This window comes from Pezoporus occidentalis, unplaced genomic scaffold (genome assembly GCF_034315485.1).
Source record: "Pezoporus occidentalis ecotype Australia unplaced genomic scaffold, CSIRO_AGI_Poc_V1 ctg433, whole genome shotgun sequence".
Classification (NCBI taxonomy): Eukaryota; Metazoa; Chordata; class Aves; order Psittaciformes; family Psittacidae; genus Pezoporus; species Pezoporus occidentalis.
In genome coordinates, this window is record NW_026915762.1 from 160,650 (window position 1) to 176,817 (window position 16,168).

Here is a 16,168-nt window from a genome sequence, read left to right on the forward strand (position 1 = left end):
ACCCATGGCATCAGCTGCGTTGGAAAAGCCCTTTAAGCTCACCCAGTCCAACCATTCCCAGCCCTGCCAAGGCCACCCCTGCCCCATGGCACTGAGGGGGTGTGAGCACTCGCAGGGCCGGTGCCTGCAGCCCTGCCCCGGGCAGCCTCTTCCAATGCCTGAGCACCCTCTGGGGCAGGAATTGTTCCTCAGCTCCATCTAAACCTGCCCTGGGGCAGCTTGAGGCCGGTTCCTCTTGTCCCATCCCTTGTCCTTGGGAGCAGAGCCCAGCCCCTCCTGGCTCCATCCTCCTGGCAGGCACTTGGAGGGAGCCATCAGGTCCCCCCTGAGCCTTCCCTTCCCCATCTGAACCCCCCAGGTCCCTCAGCCCTTCCCCATCACCCCTGTGCTCCAGGCCCTGCTCCAGCTCCATTCCCTTCTCCGGCCCCACTCCAGCACCTCAAGGTCTCTGTTGCAGTGAGGGGCCCAGCACAGGATCCGAGGTGCAGCCTCCGGGTGCTGGGACCGAGGCAGAGCTCCTCCATCCTCCCTGCCTTTCATTTCTGTGTCAGCTTCCCCATCCCTTGGGGTCAGTGCCGTGTTCCTCACGCACATCCCACCAGACCTGGGCGCATGGGGGCTCTTCCCAGGCAGTGCTGAGCTTTGGAGTCTTCCTCTGGGACTTCTCGAGGGCATTCCCCCATAAGCACAAGTGACTGAGCTCCTTTCACACTCAAGTCTTTTCCACTGGACTTGTAAGGTCCCTCCAGCCAAACCAGGCTGGGATTCAGTGCTCCTTTTATGAGAGCAATGAAACCCCTCTGCTCAGAGCCTTCTGCTCGCCTGCTTCCACGCTTGCAGTGGAGGTGATGGGGGGACCTCTGCAAGGGGGCTCTTGGTGTTTGTGCTCCCCGTTTTCCTCCTTGGAGCAGCTCTTCCTGCATTGCTGCTCATGAGAATTCCCTTCAGTGCACCCAGCAGAGGCCTTCAGAGGGTGGGAGAAGCCTCTCAAGTGCCGATGCTCTCCCTGGGCTGCGGCATTGCCCTGCCTGAGAGCATCCGGGTCTGCTCCCTGTCGCAAGGTTAAGCTCACAGCTCTGACCTGGACGCTGCATCCCTGAGCCAGGAGCGCCTGGGTTTGTTCAGGCTGGGAGAGAATTCCCTGTTTTCGAGCAGGAATGAGCTTGCTCTGCAGGTGGCTGGGTTCAGCCTCGGCCCAGGCTCCTGGGGTGGGTGCAGCTGGGGGTGATGGATGCGGTTCAGTGTCAGGCTGAAGCATCCCTGAGCTCCCGGGGGCTCAGCATCAGTGCCCTCTCCTCTGCCTCCAGGTATCCAGCATCAAGAACGAGGACATAAAGGTCCAGCAGGACAACGTAACCAAGCTGCTGACTGACATCCAGGTGATGAAGGGGAAGCAGGAGAGCATGGACTCCAAGCTGATCGCCATGAAGCAGTATGTATGTGCGGAGGTGGGGGGGGTTGGACCAGTGCAGACCAGTTTGCCCAGTGCTTTCTCTCCTCACCGGCTTGGTTTGAAGCCCTTCTCTGAGAGAAGGCTTCTTCTCCATCCCGACCTCTGCTTGTCCCAGGGTACAGCCTGGGATTTAGGGTGCTTTCTGCTTAGGAAGGGGTGGTGGAGGGACCTGGTGTGAGAGCAGGCAGGCCGGTGACCCCAGCCACGGGGTAAAGATGCTTTGGAGAACAGCTCTGCCTTGAGGGAAGGCTTCAGGACCTCCCTGTCCTTCCATAGGGATGGATCTGCAGTGTCAGTGCGTGGTGCTGGGAGCTCCCTGGCACGGCCTTTGGGTTTTCCTGCCTTGGGGCACACCTGGCTCTCGTCCTGTGCTGCAGCAGGCTCTTTGGGTTGGTTTGGATAACATTTGCTCTCCTGTCCTGGTGCTTCTTGCTCCGGGCTCTTGATTCCCTGCTTGCACCCAGGCCAATTCCCAATGGATTTTGGCACTGGCACAGCTGTGGCTGCCCCATCCCTGCTCAAGGCACAGGGGCTTGGAGCACCCTGCTCCAATGGAAGGGGTCCTTGCCCACAGCACAGATTGGAGCTGGAGGAGCTCCCTCCAACCCAACCCATTCCCTGCTTCCCTGCTTTCTGTGCCTTTGGCAGCCCTGTGGCAGGTTTGAGGTGAAGCACCCAGGCTCGTGTCCCTCTCTGAGGATGAGAACACCCAGCAGAGCATCCCAGGGCTCCCGAGTGCCTTCGGGCTGCTCCTTTGGCACGGAGCATGCATGGGCACCACTGATGGTACTCGCTGGGTACCAGCCTCCCAAAGCTCCTCGTGACCCCTTCACTGGGTTTGCACTGCTGGGAGCCCATTGGGTGCTGCGAGCCTGCCTTTGGGCAGCCTTCATCCCGAGGAGGATGCCTGGGGGTGCTTCATTCTTCCTGCTTCCCCATCCAGCACAGCCAGGAGGAGCTTGGGTCTTGTGTGGGCTCTGCGTGGCTTTAGGGTTCACCCTGAAATGTGGCTCAAAGGGGAACAGGGGAGAGATTTGGGCTGGATATGAGGAGGTTTTTCCCTTTGAGGCTCTCCGTGCCATGGGTCGGGGGTGGCCTTGGCAGTGCTGGGGTAAGGGTTGGGCTGGATGATCCTGAAGGGCTTTTCCAGCCTGCTTGATCCCATGGTTCCGTGATGGTGTGGGAAGATCAAAGCTCAGCCCAATGGAGAACCAGGATTGGTGCTGGGATTGTGTCCCTGCTGCTCCAATGGAGAACCAGGATTGGTGCTGGGATTGTGTCCCTGCTGCTGCAATGGAGACCCAGGATTGGTGCTGGGATTGTGTCCCTGCTGCTCCAATGGAGACCCAGGATTGGTGCTGGGATTGTGTCCCTGCTGCTGCAATGGAGACCCAGGATTGGTGCTGGGATTGTGTCCCTGCTGCTGCACATCCCAATGGAGACCCAGGATTGGTGCTGGGATTGTGTCCCTGCTGCTGCACATCCCAATGGAGACCCAGGATTGGTGCTGGGATTGTGTCCCTGCTGCTCCAATGGAGACCCAGGATTGGTGCTGGGATTGTGTCCCTGCTGCTGCAATGGAGACCCAGGATTGGTGCTGGGATTGTGTCCCTGCTGCTGCACATCCCAATGGAGACCCAGGATTGGTGCTGGGATTGTGTCCCTGCTGCTGCACATCCCAATGGAGAACCAGGATTGGTGCTGGGATTGTGTCCCTGCTGCTGCACATCCCAATGGAGACCCAGGATTGGTGCTGGGATTGTGTCCCTACTGCTCCAATGGAGAACCAGGATTGGTGCTGGGATTGTGTCCCTGCTGCTCCACATCCCAATGGAGAACCAGGATTGGTGCTGGGATTGTGTCCCTGCTGCTGCACATCCCAATGGAGACCCAGGATTGGTGCTGGGATTGTGTCCCTGCTGCTGCACATCCCAATGGAGACCCAGGATTGGTGCTGGGATTGTGTCCCTGCTGCTGCACATCCCAATGGAGACCCAGGATTGGTGCTGGGATTGTGTCCCTGCTGCTCCACATCCCAATGGAGACCCAGGATTGGTGCTGGGATTGTGTCCCTGCTGCTGCACATCCCAATGGAGACCCAGGATTGGTGCTGGGATTGTGTCCCTGCTGCTCCAATGGAGACCCAGGATTGGTGCTGGGATTGTGTCCCTGCTGCTGCACATCCCAATGGAGACCCAGGATTGGTGCTGGGATTGTGTCCCTGCTGCTCCACATCCCAATGGAGACCCAGGATTGGTGCTGGGATTGTGTCCCTGCTGCTGCACATCCCAATGGAGACCCAGGATTGGTGCTGGGATTGTGTCCCTGCTGCTGCAATGGAGACCCAGGATTGGTGCTGGGATTGTGTCCCTGGGCTTGGTTTGGCTCCTGTGTTCTCCTCAGCTGCCTCTGTGGATATTTCACTGTCTGAAAATGGCTTTTTTTGCCCTTATTTCACCTTTTTTACCTTTTTTTTTCTTTTGCCTTCTTTTGCCTTCTTTTTTTTTTTTGCCTTTTTTACCTTTTTTGCCTTTTTTTGCCTTTTTTTTTACCTTTTTTACCTTTTTTGCCTTTTTTTCTTTTATTTTGCCTTTTTTTGCCCTCTTTTGCCTTTTTTTTTGCCTTTTTTGCCCTTTTTTACCCTTTTGCGTTCCAGGCATCGCTGCTGCCTCCCTCCCACTGCTTTTCCCTCCTCGTTTCTTTCCCATTATTGGAATTCCACCCGGAAGCACGCTTGGAAAGCCCGGCCCCAGCGCTCGGGAGCGGGATCGGCTCCATCCCTCCCTCCCTCCATCACCCAGCAGGGAGCATTGGGACCCAGCTTGAGCAGGATCGGCTCCGGCTCCATCCATCCCTCCCTCCATCACCCAGCAGGGAGCATTGGGACCCAGCTTGGAAAGCCCGGCCCCAGCGCTCGGGAGCGGGATCGGCTCCGGCTCCATCCCTCCCTCCATCACCCAGCAGGGAGCATTGGGACCCAGCTTGAGCAGGATCGGCTCCGGCTCCATCCCCATCCCTCCCTCCCTCCATCACCCAGCAGGGAGCATTGGGACCCAGCTTGGAAAGCCCGGCCCCAGCGCTCGGGAGCGGGATCGGCTCCGGCTCCATCCCCATCCCTCCCTCCTTCCATCACTCAGCAGGGAGCACTCATTGGGACCCAGCTTGAGCGGGATCGGCTCCGGCTCCATCCCTCCCTCCATCACCCAGCAGGGAGCATTGGGACCCAGCTTGAGCAGGATCGGCTCCGGCTCCATCCCTCCCTCCCTCCATCACCCAGCAGGGAGCATTGGGACCCAGCTTGACCAGGATCGGCTCCAGCTCCATCCCTCCCTCCATCACCCAGCAGGGAGCATTGGGACCCAGCTTGAGCAGGATCGGCTCCGGCTCCATCCCTCCCTCCCTCCATCACCCAGCAGGGAGCATTGGGACCCAGCTTGACCAGGATCGGCTCCAGCTCCATCCCTCCCTCCATCACCCAGCAGGGAGCAGTCATTGGGACCCAGCTTGGAAAGCCCGGCCCCAGCGCTCGGGAGCGGGATCGGCTCCGGCTCCATCCCCATCCCTCCCTCCCTCCATCACCCAGCAGGGAGCATTGGGACCCAGCTTGAGCGGGATCGGCTCCGGCTCCATCCCCATCCCTCCATCACCCAGCAGGGAGCATTGGGACCCAGCTTGAGCGGGATCGGCTCCGGCTCCATCCCCATCCCTCCATCACCCAGCAGGGAGCATTGGGACCCAGCTTGAGCGGGATCGGCTCCGGCTCCATCCCCATCCCTCCATCACCCAGCAGGGAGCATTGGGACCCAGCTTGAGCGGGATCGGCTCCGGCTCCATCCCCATCCCTCCATCACCCAGCAGGGAGCATTGGGACCCAGCTTGAGCGGGATCGGCTCCGGCTCCATCCCCATCCCTCCATCACCCAGCAGGGAGCATTGGGACCCAGCTTGAGCGGGATCGGCTCCAGCTCCATCCCTCCCTCCCTCCATCACCCAGCAGGGAGCATTGGGACCCAGCTTGAGCGGGATCGGCTCCGGCTCCATCCCTCCCTCCTTCCATCACCCAGCAGGGAGCATTGGGACCCAGCTTGAGCAGGATCGGCTCCGGCTCCATCCCTCCCTCCCTCCCTCCATCACCCAGCAGGGAGCACTCATTGGGACCCAGCTTGGAAAGCCCGGCCCCAGCGCTCTGGAGCGGGATCGGCTCCGGCTCCATCCCCATCCCTCCCTCCCTCCATCACCCAGCAGGGAGCATTGGGACCCAGCTTGAGCGGGATCGGCTCCGGCTCCATCCCCATCCCTCCCTCCATCACCCAGCAGGGAGCAGTCTCTCCTCGCGCTCGGCTCTGAGCCCCGGTGCCTGCGGTTGCTCTTGGCTCCCGTTCTGCTTCCTCGCTCCTGGAGCAGGGCCTCGGCCAAGCCAAATGTTTCCTCGGGGCTTTTCCCGCGTGGAAGGGGCTGGGTTTCCAGCTGCGGATCCCGCTCGGAGCCGGCCCTGCCAGGCACTCAACGGACGCCTCTTGCCCAGCTCCAGCTCCATCAGGGTCTTGCTGTTAAGTCCCCATCCCTTGCGCGGTACCGCACGGGTTGAGAGTCGCGGAGCCATGGGATGGGTTGGGATGAAGGGAGCTTGGAGCTCCTCCAGCCCCAAGCATGGGCAGGGACCCCGTCCCCTGGAGCAGGGTGCTCGGAGCCCCTGTGTCCAAGCTGCCCTTGAGCACTGCCAGGGATGGAGCATCCCAAACCTCTCCCTTCAACCCCTTCCATGGGGAAGAACTCCCCAAGATCCCATCAACTCTTCCCTCTTCCTCCTCCTCCCATCCCTGCCTCCCTTGTCCCAAGGCTCCCTGCAGCCCCTTCAGGCTCTGGAGCTGCTCTCAGCTCCCCCCTTCCCACAGCAGAGGGGCAGGATCCCCCCCACTGCGCTGCTGCTCCCGCTCTGGGGTACCCCCAAAGCACGGGGGGGGTTCTCCCTCCCCCAGCACCCCAAGTCCTGCTCCTGCCTGGCCTCTTCTTCCCTAGGGACCAAGGGGCTCCTCTCCCATCCCGTGCTCCCCATCCCTCGTGCAGGAAGGGCTTGGTTCCTGTCTCTTCCCACTGATTCACGCTCCATGCCGGAGCACCGGCCTCTGCATCCCTCTGCCAGGCTCCAGCCGCGCTCCCGGCTCCTGGCGCCTTTCCCTACGGATCCCATGGGATCCCCTTGGCACTTCCTCCTGCCCCGACGCTGCTTCCTCCCGCCAGGGATCAACGTGGGATGGGCCCAGGGCTCCGCAATTCCCTGCGCCTGGAAAAGCTGTGCAGTGGGGACGTGCAGTGGGGACGTGCAGTGGGGTTGTGCAGTGGGGACGTGCAATGCGGTTGTGCAGTGGGGACGTGCAGTGGGGACGTGCAGTGGGGACGTGCAGTGGGGACGTGCAGTGGGGTTGTGCAATGGGGACATACAATGGGGGATGTCCAGTGGGGACGTGCAGTGGGGACGTGCAGTGGGGACGTGCAGTGGGGTTGTGCAGTGGGGACGTGCAATGCGGTTGTGCAGTGGGGACGTGCAGTGGGGACGTGCAGTGGGGTTGTGCAATGGGGACATACAATGGGGGATGTCCAGTGGGGACGTGCAGTGGGGACGTGCAGTGGGGACGTGCAGTGGGGACGTGCAATGGGGTTGTGCAGTGGGGACGTGCAATGGGGTTGTGCAGTGGGGACGTGCAATGGGGTTGTGCAGTGGGGACGTGCAGTGGGGACGTGCAGTGGGGACGTGCAATGGGGTTGTGCAGTGGGGACGTGCAGTGGGGTTGTGCAGTGGGGACGTGCAATGGGGTTGTGCAGTGGGGACGTGCAGTGGGGTTGTGCAGTGGGGACGTGCAGTGGGGTTGTGCAGTGGGGACGTGCAGTGGGGTTGTGCAGTGGGGACGTGCAATGGGGTTGTGCAGTGGGGACGTGCAGTGGGGTTGTGCAGTGGGGACGTGCAGTGGGGTTGTGCAGTGGGGACGTGCAGTGGGGACGTGCAATGGGGTTGTGCAGTGGGGACGTGCAGTGGGGACGTGCAGTGGGGACGTGCAATGGGGACGTGCAGTGGGGACGTGCAATGGGGACGTGCAATGGGGTTGTGCAGTGGGGACGTGCAATGGGGTTGTGCAGTGGGGACGTGCAATGGGGTTGTGCAGTGGGGACGTGCAATGGGGTTGTGCAGTGGGGACGTGCAATGGGGGACGTGCAATGGGGACGTGCAATGGGGACGTGCAATGGGGACGTGCAATGGGGACGTGCAATGGGGGACGTGCAATGGGGACGTGCAGTGGGGATGTGCAATGGGGTTGTGCAACGGGGGCGTGCAACAGGGATGTGCAATGGGGACATACAATGGGGTCATGCAATGGGGTTGTGCAATGGGGACGTGCAAGGGGCTGCTGCTGAGCCAGGCCCGCAGCGTGCCATGCCCTGCACATCCCACCCTACCTTTGACTCCAGGCCTTCATCCATGGGGCAGTTTATGTGCAGACGTGAGCCCTTCCTCATCCATGGGGCAGTTTATGGGCAGACGTGAGCCCTTCCTCATCCATGGGGCAGTTTATGGGCAGACGTGAGCCCTTCCTCCTCATCCATGGGGCAGTTTATGGGCAGACGTGAGCCCTTCCTCCTCATCCATGGGGCAGTTTATGGGCAGATGAGAGCCTTCCTCCTCATCCATGGGGCAGTTTATGGGCAGACGTGAGCCCTTCCTCATCCATGGGGCAGTTTATGGGCAGACGTGAGCCCTTCCTCATCCATGGGGCAGTTTATGGGCAGACGTGAGCCCTTCCTCATCCATGGGGCAGTTTATGGGCAGATGTGAGCCCTTCCTCCTCATCCATGGGGCAGTTTATGGGCAGATGAGAGCCTTCCTCATCCATGGGGCAGTTTATGGGGAGCTGCTCTCAGCTCTCCCCTTCTCTGCTCCCAGCCTGGCTCCAGGGCAGAGCAGCTCAGAAGCCGACAGGGAAGATCCCAATGGATCCCGTGCAGGACACAGGCAAAGGGGGCAGCTCGTGGTCCAGCCTGCCCATAAACCCTATGGAACACTAGGAGAGCATTCCAGGCAGCAGCTTCCTGCCCCCCTGCATGCTTGGTCCCTGCTCAAAGCCTTCCTTGTGCCTCTCCGGGCAGCTCGGGTGCTTCCCATGGGGAAATGGGACCGGATGGGATCCTCGGCTCTGAGCACTGGGACTGATGCTGCTGATGCTGAGCGGGCCAGGCCCGTTCCCAGCGCGCTCTCCTGGAGGCAGTCGTGCTCCATGCTCCACGCTCCGCTGCCCCTGGAATCCTGTCCTCGGGGGCCTCATCCCGTGCCATTGCCACCTGATGTCGGAGCACGGAAAGAGCCTTTTCCCCCTGGGCCGTGGGGCAGCATCTGCCTTGTGCTGCCCCTTCTCCCTGCGCTCCCGCTGTCATTAACTGCCTGTTCCCACTGGAAGCAGCGGGATCGGGATTGATTGCGGTGCTGCTCCCCACAGCCTCCATCAGGCAGGTTCAAGGGGGGGGTTGTGCTTCTCAGTTCACTGCTTCCCATCTGGAAATAACAAATGGTCTGGCCCTGGGGCTCAATTCCCTCCTAAAAGAGATGGGAATGCTCGGGGTGGGATTCCAGGAGCGTGGAATGTCTGTGCCTGGAGTGGGCTCCTCCAGCAGCCTGAATCCGTGCTGAGGGTTTCCATTGTCCCGGCTCCCCGTGTGCTGCAGGAGCCGGGCTTTAAGCTGGAAGGAAGGGATGGAGATGGGGTCTTGGGAAGTTCTTCCTGCTGGGGTTGACTGGACACTGGGATGGGTTTGAAGGGAGAAGCTGGGGTTGCCCCATCCCTGGCAGTGCTCGAGGCCAGGTTGGACCCAGGGGCTTGGAGCACCCTGCTCCAGGGGAAGGGGTTGGAGCTGGAGGAGCTTTAAGCTCCCTTCATCCCAACCCCTCCCAGGATTCCCTGGGCAATGAAATCGCTCCCATTGCCCTTCAGGAGAGCGCTCCTGCAGGTGTGGATGTGGCTCTGAGGAGGGAGCAGCTTCAGGCTCATCCCATGGCCTGTGGTCCATGCATGGATCACCCCTGGATGGGGCGGTTGGGATGCAGTGATTTACATCCCTGCAGAGCCTGTGGTCCATGCAGGGATCAGCCCTGGATGGGGCAGTTGGGATGCAGTGATTTACATCCCTGCAGAGCCTGTGGTCCATGCAGGGATCAGCCCTGGATGGGGCAGTTGGGATGCAGTGATTTACATCCCTGCAGTGCCTGTGGTCCATGCAGGGATCAGCCCTGGATGGGGCAGTCGGGATGCAGTGATTTACATCCCTGCAGTGCCTGTGGTCCATGCAGGGATCACCCCTGGATGGGGCAGTTGGGATGCAGTGATTTACATCCCTGCAGAGCCTGTGGTCCATGCAGGGATCACCCCTGGATGGGGCGGTTGGGATGCAGTGATTTACATCCCTGCAGAGCCTGTGGTCCGTGCAGGGATCAGCCCTGGATGGGGCAGTTGGGATGCAGTGATTTACATCCCTGCAGTGCCTGTGGTCCATGCATGGATCACCCCTGGTTGGGGCAGTTGGGATGCAGTGATTTACATCCCTGCAGTGCCTGTGGTCCATGCAGGGATCACCCCTGGATGGGGCAGTTGGGATGCAGTGATTTACATCCCTGCAGAGCCTGTGGTCCATGCCTGGATCAGCGCTGGATGGGGCAGTTGGGATGCAGTGATTTACATCCCTGCAGAGCCTGTGGTCCATGCATGGATCAGCCCTGGATGGGGCAGTTGGGATGCAGTGATTTACATCCCTGCAGTGCCTGTGGTCCATGCATGGATCACCCCTGGATGGGGCAGTTGGGGTGCAGTGATTTACATCCCTGCAGTGCCTGTGGTCCATGCAGGGATCAGCCCTGGATGGGGCAGTTGGGATGCAGTGATTTACATCCCTGCAGAGCCTGTGGTCCATGCATGGATCACCCCTGGATGGGGCAGTTGGGATGCAGTGATTTACATCCCTGCAGTGCCTGTGGTCCATGCAGGGATCACCCCTGGATGGGGCAGTTGGGATGCAGTGATTTACATCCCTGCAGAGCCTGTGGTCCATGCAGGGATCACCCCTGGATGGGGCGGTTGGGATGCAGTGATTTACATCCCTGCAGAGCCTGTGGTCCATGCAGGGATCAGCCCTGGATGGGGCAGTTGGGATGCAGTGATTTACATCCCTGCAGTGCCTGTGGTCCATGCATGGATCAGCCCTGGATGGGGCAGTTGGGATGCAGTGATTTACATCCCTGCAGAGCCTGTGGTCCATGCATGGATCAGCCCTGGATGGGGCAGTTGGGATGCAGTGATTTACATCCCTGCAGTGCCTGTGGTCCATGCAGGGATCAGCCCTGGATGGGGCAGTTGGGATGCAGTGATTTACATCCCTGCAGTGCCTGTGGTCCATGCATGGATCACCCCTGCATGGGGCAGTTGGGATGCAGTGATTTACATCCCTGCAGTGCCTGTGGTCCGTGCAGGGATCAGCCCTGGATGGGGCAGTTGGGATGCAGTGATTTACATCCCTGCAGTGCCTGTGGTCCATGCAGGGATCAGCCCTGGATGGGGCAGTTGGGATGCAGTGATTTACATCCCTGCAGTGCCTGTGGTCCATGCATGGATCACCCCTGCATGGGGCAGTTGGGATGCAGTGATTTACATCCCTGCAGAGCCTGTGGTCCGTGCAGGGATCAGCCCTGGATGGGGCAGTTGGGATGCAGTGATTTACATCCTTGCAGTGCCTGTGGTCCATGCCTGCATCACCCTTGCATGGTCCTGCCCTGTTGAGGCCTCATCTGCACTGCTTGGCTCCTCAGAGGGCTCTGGGAAGAGGGGTTCTGTGGGGCTGAGCCTCAAACCCTACCCAGGGCAGGAGGGGGAAGCCCCCTTCCCTGTCAGCATCCTTCCATTGACTTGGGGAGCAGCAAACTGGGGAGACTGGGATGAGCTCTTGGGAATCTGCTTCCCTGGGAGGGTGCTGGGGCGCTGGCACGGGGTGCCCAGAGGAGCTGGGGCTACCCCATCCCTGGCAGTGCCCGAGGCCGGGTTGGATGGAGCTCTGGTGGCACAGGGTCCCTTGGCAGGGGTTGGGAGCGGATGAGCTTTAAGCTCCTTTCCAACCCAACCCAGTCTGGGGTTCTGAAAGGGACCATTTACAGGCACTGCAGGAATGAGTCGGGATTCAACCCAGGAGTTACTGAGGTGTGCAGTGAGGCCTCTACAATTACAAGGTGTTGAATGGAAGCTGCTGATCCTCCAGCTCTGCTCCTGCCAAGAGGGGCTTGGACCCAAACGCTTGCCCTTCCCTTCCATCCCTGCTCATTCCACGGTGCTCTGACGGCGAAGGGCCCGGCAGGGCTGTGTCCCTGCTGCTGGGGCTTCCCGAGCTCCAGGGGATGCTCGACCCTGATGGTCCTCAGTAGAGCTCTGCCTCTTTGTGTGCTGCACCCGCTGGCTCCTGGGATGCAGGAGCCGGGCTCCGCATCCTAATGATGCTGCGGCTGGAGAACGCATCCCTTTGTTTGGGGGGCTCTGGCAGCTGATGGCTCCGGCCTCGGAGCAGGAGGCACAGGGAACAGTTGCTGCCTGTTCCTTCCCCTTTGTCCTTTGAGCCGTGCTTTGTGGAGCCATTCCCTTCCCTGTCACCGGCGTCCCCGTCCCCAGGAGCCGCTTCCTGTTGTCCTGGGTGCTTCCAGGGTCACATGGAAGCGTTTGGGATGGAGAGGACCCGAGTCTCATCCGCCCCCAACCCCTTTTCCACTCCCAGCCCCTGTGTCCAACCTGGCCTTGAGCACTGCCAGGGATGGGGCAGCCACAGCTTCTCTGGGCTATCCCCGTGCCAGTGCCAAAAGCCATGGGGAATTTGACTGGGTGCAAGTAGGGAATCAAGAGCCTGGAGCAAGAAGTGCTTGGACAGGAGAGCAAACGTTATCCAAACCAACCCAAGTTCCTTTCCAGTGTGAGATACCAGGACATCCTCTGGGGGCTTGGACCTCCGTGAGCTCAGGGTCCTTTCCAACCCGAACTGTTCTGTGTTGAGTTCAGCCAAACCACTCAATGATCCCGTTATTCCCGGTGAGTTTTCCCTCTGGGATCTTGTTCCCTCCCCACTTTTGCTCTGCCAAGGGCTCGGTGCCGTAACCAAGTGCAAGCGGGGGCCTGATGGTGCTTTGCCAAGCACCAGCATCTTCCTGCTCCCTGGTACCCAAGGGAAGCTCTTGGCCCTCTCCATCACCATCAGTACCCCCCCCCCCCAGGGCAGAAGCTCTCTGGGTTAAGACCTAAAGGGGAGGTTGCAGCTTGAGCAGTCCCGATCCTGGCCTTGAGCACTGCCAGGGATGGGGCAGCCCCAGCTCCTCTGGGTCCTCAGCACCCTCATAGGGAAGAGCTTCTGCCTAAGAGCTCAGCTCAGCCTCCCCTCAGGCAGGTTAAAGCCATTCCCCTTGTCCCATCCCTGCATCCTTCATCCCTCTCCAGGTTCCCCTCAGGCTCCGGAGCTGCTCTCAGCTCTCCCCTTCCCGCAGCAGAGGGGCAGGATCCCCTGTGCCCCCATTTACACCCATGCTTTGCCCCCCCTTCACTCATCCCAGTGCTCCCAGTTTGATCCAGGTGGTTCTTGGCTGGAGGGGGGGGGGGAGAGAACTGGTGCCAGGCATCCCTTATCTCCCGCAGGCAGGCGGTGCTCATCCATCACGGTGCTGGGAGGGGAGCAGCGTGTGTGCTGCTGACAACCAGCCTCCCCATTCCCGGGAAGGAGGTGGGAGCATCCCTGCTCCCTGCACTGCTTGGCTGGAGATGGATGGCTCCATCCCAGCTGCTGCTCTGCCATGGGGAGGGGATGAGCTCCTAACCGCCAGGAGCTGGCTTCCTTTGCTCCTTCCCATCCCTGGCTGTTCCATGATTCCCAGTGTGACGACCGTGACCGTGCATGGAGCCCATTGTTTGTGCCAGCCTGCAGCTGGCACAGCTCGGACCTGTGTCATCAGGTAGCACGGGGATGGGTTGGGATGAATTCCATCCCCTTCCCCTGGAGCAGGGTGCTCCGAGCCCCTGTGTCCAAGCTGCCCTTGAGCACTGCCAGGGATGGAGCATCCCAAACCTCTCCCTTCAACCCCTTCCATGGGGAAGAACTCCCCAAGCTCCCATCAACTCTTCCCTCTTCCTCCTCCTCCCATCCCTGCCTCCCTTGTCCCAAGGCTCCCTGCAGCCCCTTCAGGCTCTGGAGCTGCCCTCAGCTCTCCCCTTCTCTTCTCCCAGCCTGGCTCCAGGGCAGAGCTGCTCCAGCCCTCGCAGCATCCCCGTGGCCTCTCTCCATGAGGAATCACTCCCGAACCAGGCTCCCACTTGCGGATGCATCCAACCAAACAAGCGTTCCCCCCCCACTCCGTGCCCCACTGCGAGGTGGGGAGGGAGCAGAGCTGACATCCAAGGAGCCCTCGGTGCTCCCGCAGCATTCCCAAGGCATTCCTAAAGGGCTGCCTCGTGTCGGGGGCTGCAGCAGCTGCGAGCAGCTCCGCTCCACCATGCACCAGCTGCCAATTACCCGCGCGGAGGCTGCGGATGCTGCGGGCCCCAGCAGGGATTTTGGGATGCATGGAAATTATCCCGGCTCTCCGCAGCCCTCGCCAGCTGACCACGGCTCCGGGACCCGCCTCGGGACAACGGAGCCCGTGGAGCAGAGCTGCAGCATTCCCAAGGGTGGGAATGGGAATGGGAACGGAGCTGTCCCGCCTGCTCCGTCCCACCTGAGCCGGGGCCGACGTGGTCACTGCTCATTAGGCAGCGGGATGGGAGCAGCTGGACACCAGCTCCCACTGGGTTAAACTGGGCCGGGAGCAGCCCCAGCCCCTTTATACTGGTTTGTGGTGGGTGAGGAGCCATTGGCTATGGGGGGGGGGGGTGATTAAAGGGAGCTCTGAAGCGTTGCCATGATCCCAGGACCCATCTCTGCACCTGCCCCTCATCAGCGGCTGCTCCTCTGGGATCATCCCGGAGCTGGGGATGAGCTGCAGCAGGGACTTGTCCCTTCAGAGCAGAGGCTGTGGGGCCAGCCAAGTGCCCAACAGAGGCTGTGGGGCCAGGCAAGTGCTACCTGGTCCTGGTTCCACCCCCCCCAACCCCGTACCCGGCGCTGCTCCATCCGGATAATCATGGATCCATGGAATGGTTTGTGTTTGGAAGGGACCTTAAGGCTGCTCCAGTTCCATGGGCACCTCCCACTGGTGGCCCTTGATGGGTTTAATACTGTATTAGAGCCTGTGGGGTGAAGTGATGGGTTCAAAGTGAAACAGAGGGGATTTACCTTGGATATCGGGATGAAGTTCTTCCCCATGAGGGTGCTGGGACACTGGGGTGGGTGGAATGGAGAGGTTCAGGATGCTCCATCCCTGGCAGCTTGGACACAGGGGCTCGGAGCACCCTGCTCCAGTGGAAGGGGTCCCTGCCCATGGTTGGAGCTGGAGCAGCTTGAAGCTCCCTTCATCCCACCCCATCCCATGAATCCATGATACAGGAGAGAGGATCTATGGAACCACACCGGGAGCACACGAGCCAGGTCAGGCCCGTGGAGCTGGCTCACCCGGGATCACCCCACAGGGCCATGGGGTGGCTTTGGAGCTGGGCTCCATCCCCTTACCCGTGTGGGAATCGATGGCAAGGAAGCCTTCCCAAGCGTGGAGCCTGGGAATGATGCTGGAGCTGGGAAGTGCCCGCATCCCTGCTGGGGTTCTCAGGTGCCTGCTGCTTCCCTTGCAGTGAGAACGAGGCGCTGTGGAGGGAGGTGGCCAGCCTGAGGCAGAAGCACGCTCAGCAGCAGAAGGTGGTCAATAAGGTAAATCCCCCTTTTCCCCATGGATCGGGAGCCTCTGGTGTTGGGGTGCGCGTGGGGAGGGGGTGAGGGGCGCCTCAATGGGATGCCACGGCCTTAATCCTGTTTCAGAATCACTTTGAGTGCTGTGTTTCCTTCCCCTCGCCAGGAGGTGGTGGGAATGCAGTGGGAAAAGGCTGGATTTGGGCTGGCAGCACCCACCTTTATCCACTCCCCATGTCCAGCTCAGCATCAATGGGATGCAGTGGCATTAATCCAGTTTAAAGCATCATTTTGAGCCTTCCCTTTGCCAGCAGATTATGGGAATGCAGTGGGAAAAGGCTGGATTTGGGCTGGCAGCACCCACCTTTATGCACTCCCCATGTCCCCCGTGCCCAGCTCAGCATCAATGGGATGCAGTGGCATTAATCCTGTGTAAAGCATCATTTTGAGCCTTCCCATTGCCAGCAGATTATGGGAATGCAGTGGGAAAAGGCTGGATTTGGGCTGGCAGCACCCACCTTTATGCACTCCCCATGTCCCCCGTGCCCAGCTCAACATCAATGGGATGCAGTGGCATTAATCCTGTTTAAAGCATCATTTTGAGCCTTCCCATTGCCAGGAGTGGGAAAAGGCTGGATTTGGGCTGGCAGCACCCACCTTTATCCACTCCCCATGCCCAGCTCAGCATCAATGGGATGCAGTGGCATTAATCCTGTTTAAAGCATCATTTTGAGCCTTCCCATTGCCAGGAGTGGGAAAAGGCTGGATTTGGGCTGGCAGCACCCACCTTTATGCACTCCCCATGCCCAGCTCAGCATCAGTGGGATGCAGTGGCATTAATCCTGTTTAAGGCATCATTTTGAGCCTTCCCTTTGCCAGC

The 16,168-nt window shown here is 60.4% G+C and overlaps 1 protein-coding gene across 2 annotated transcripts in view; it reads left to right on the forward strand.

Annotated features, from left to right (window-relative positions):
• Positions 1 to 16,168, forward strand: part of HSF1 (heat shock transcription factor 1) — a 47,901-nt gene that overhangs the window by 8,796 nt on the left and 22,937 nt on the right. For both annotated transcript variants that reach the window (XM_062634657.1, XM_062634656.1), the window contains exons 4-5: positions 1,308 to 1,432; positions 15,234 to 15,309. In XM_062634657.1, coding sequence (XP_062490641.1) covers positions 1,308 to 1,432; positions 15,234 to 15,309 — 201 coding nt within the window. The remainder of the gene's footprint in view (positions 1 to 1,307; positions 1,433 to 15,233; positions 15,310 to 16,168) is intronic.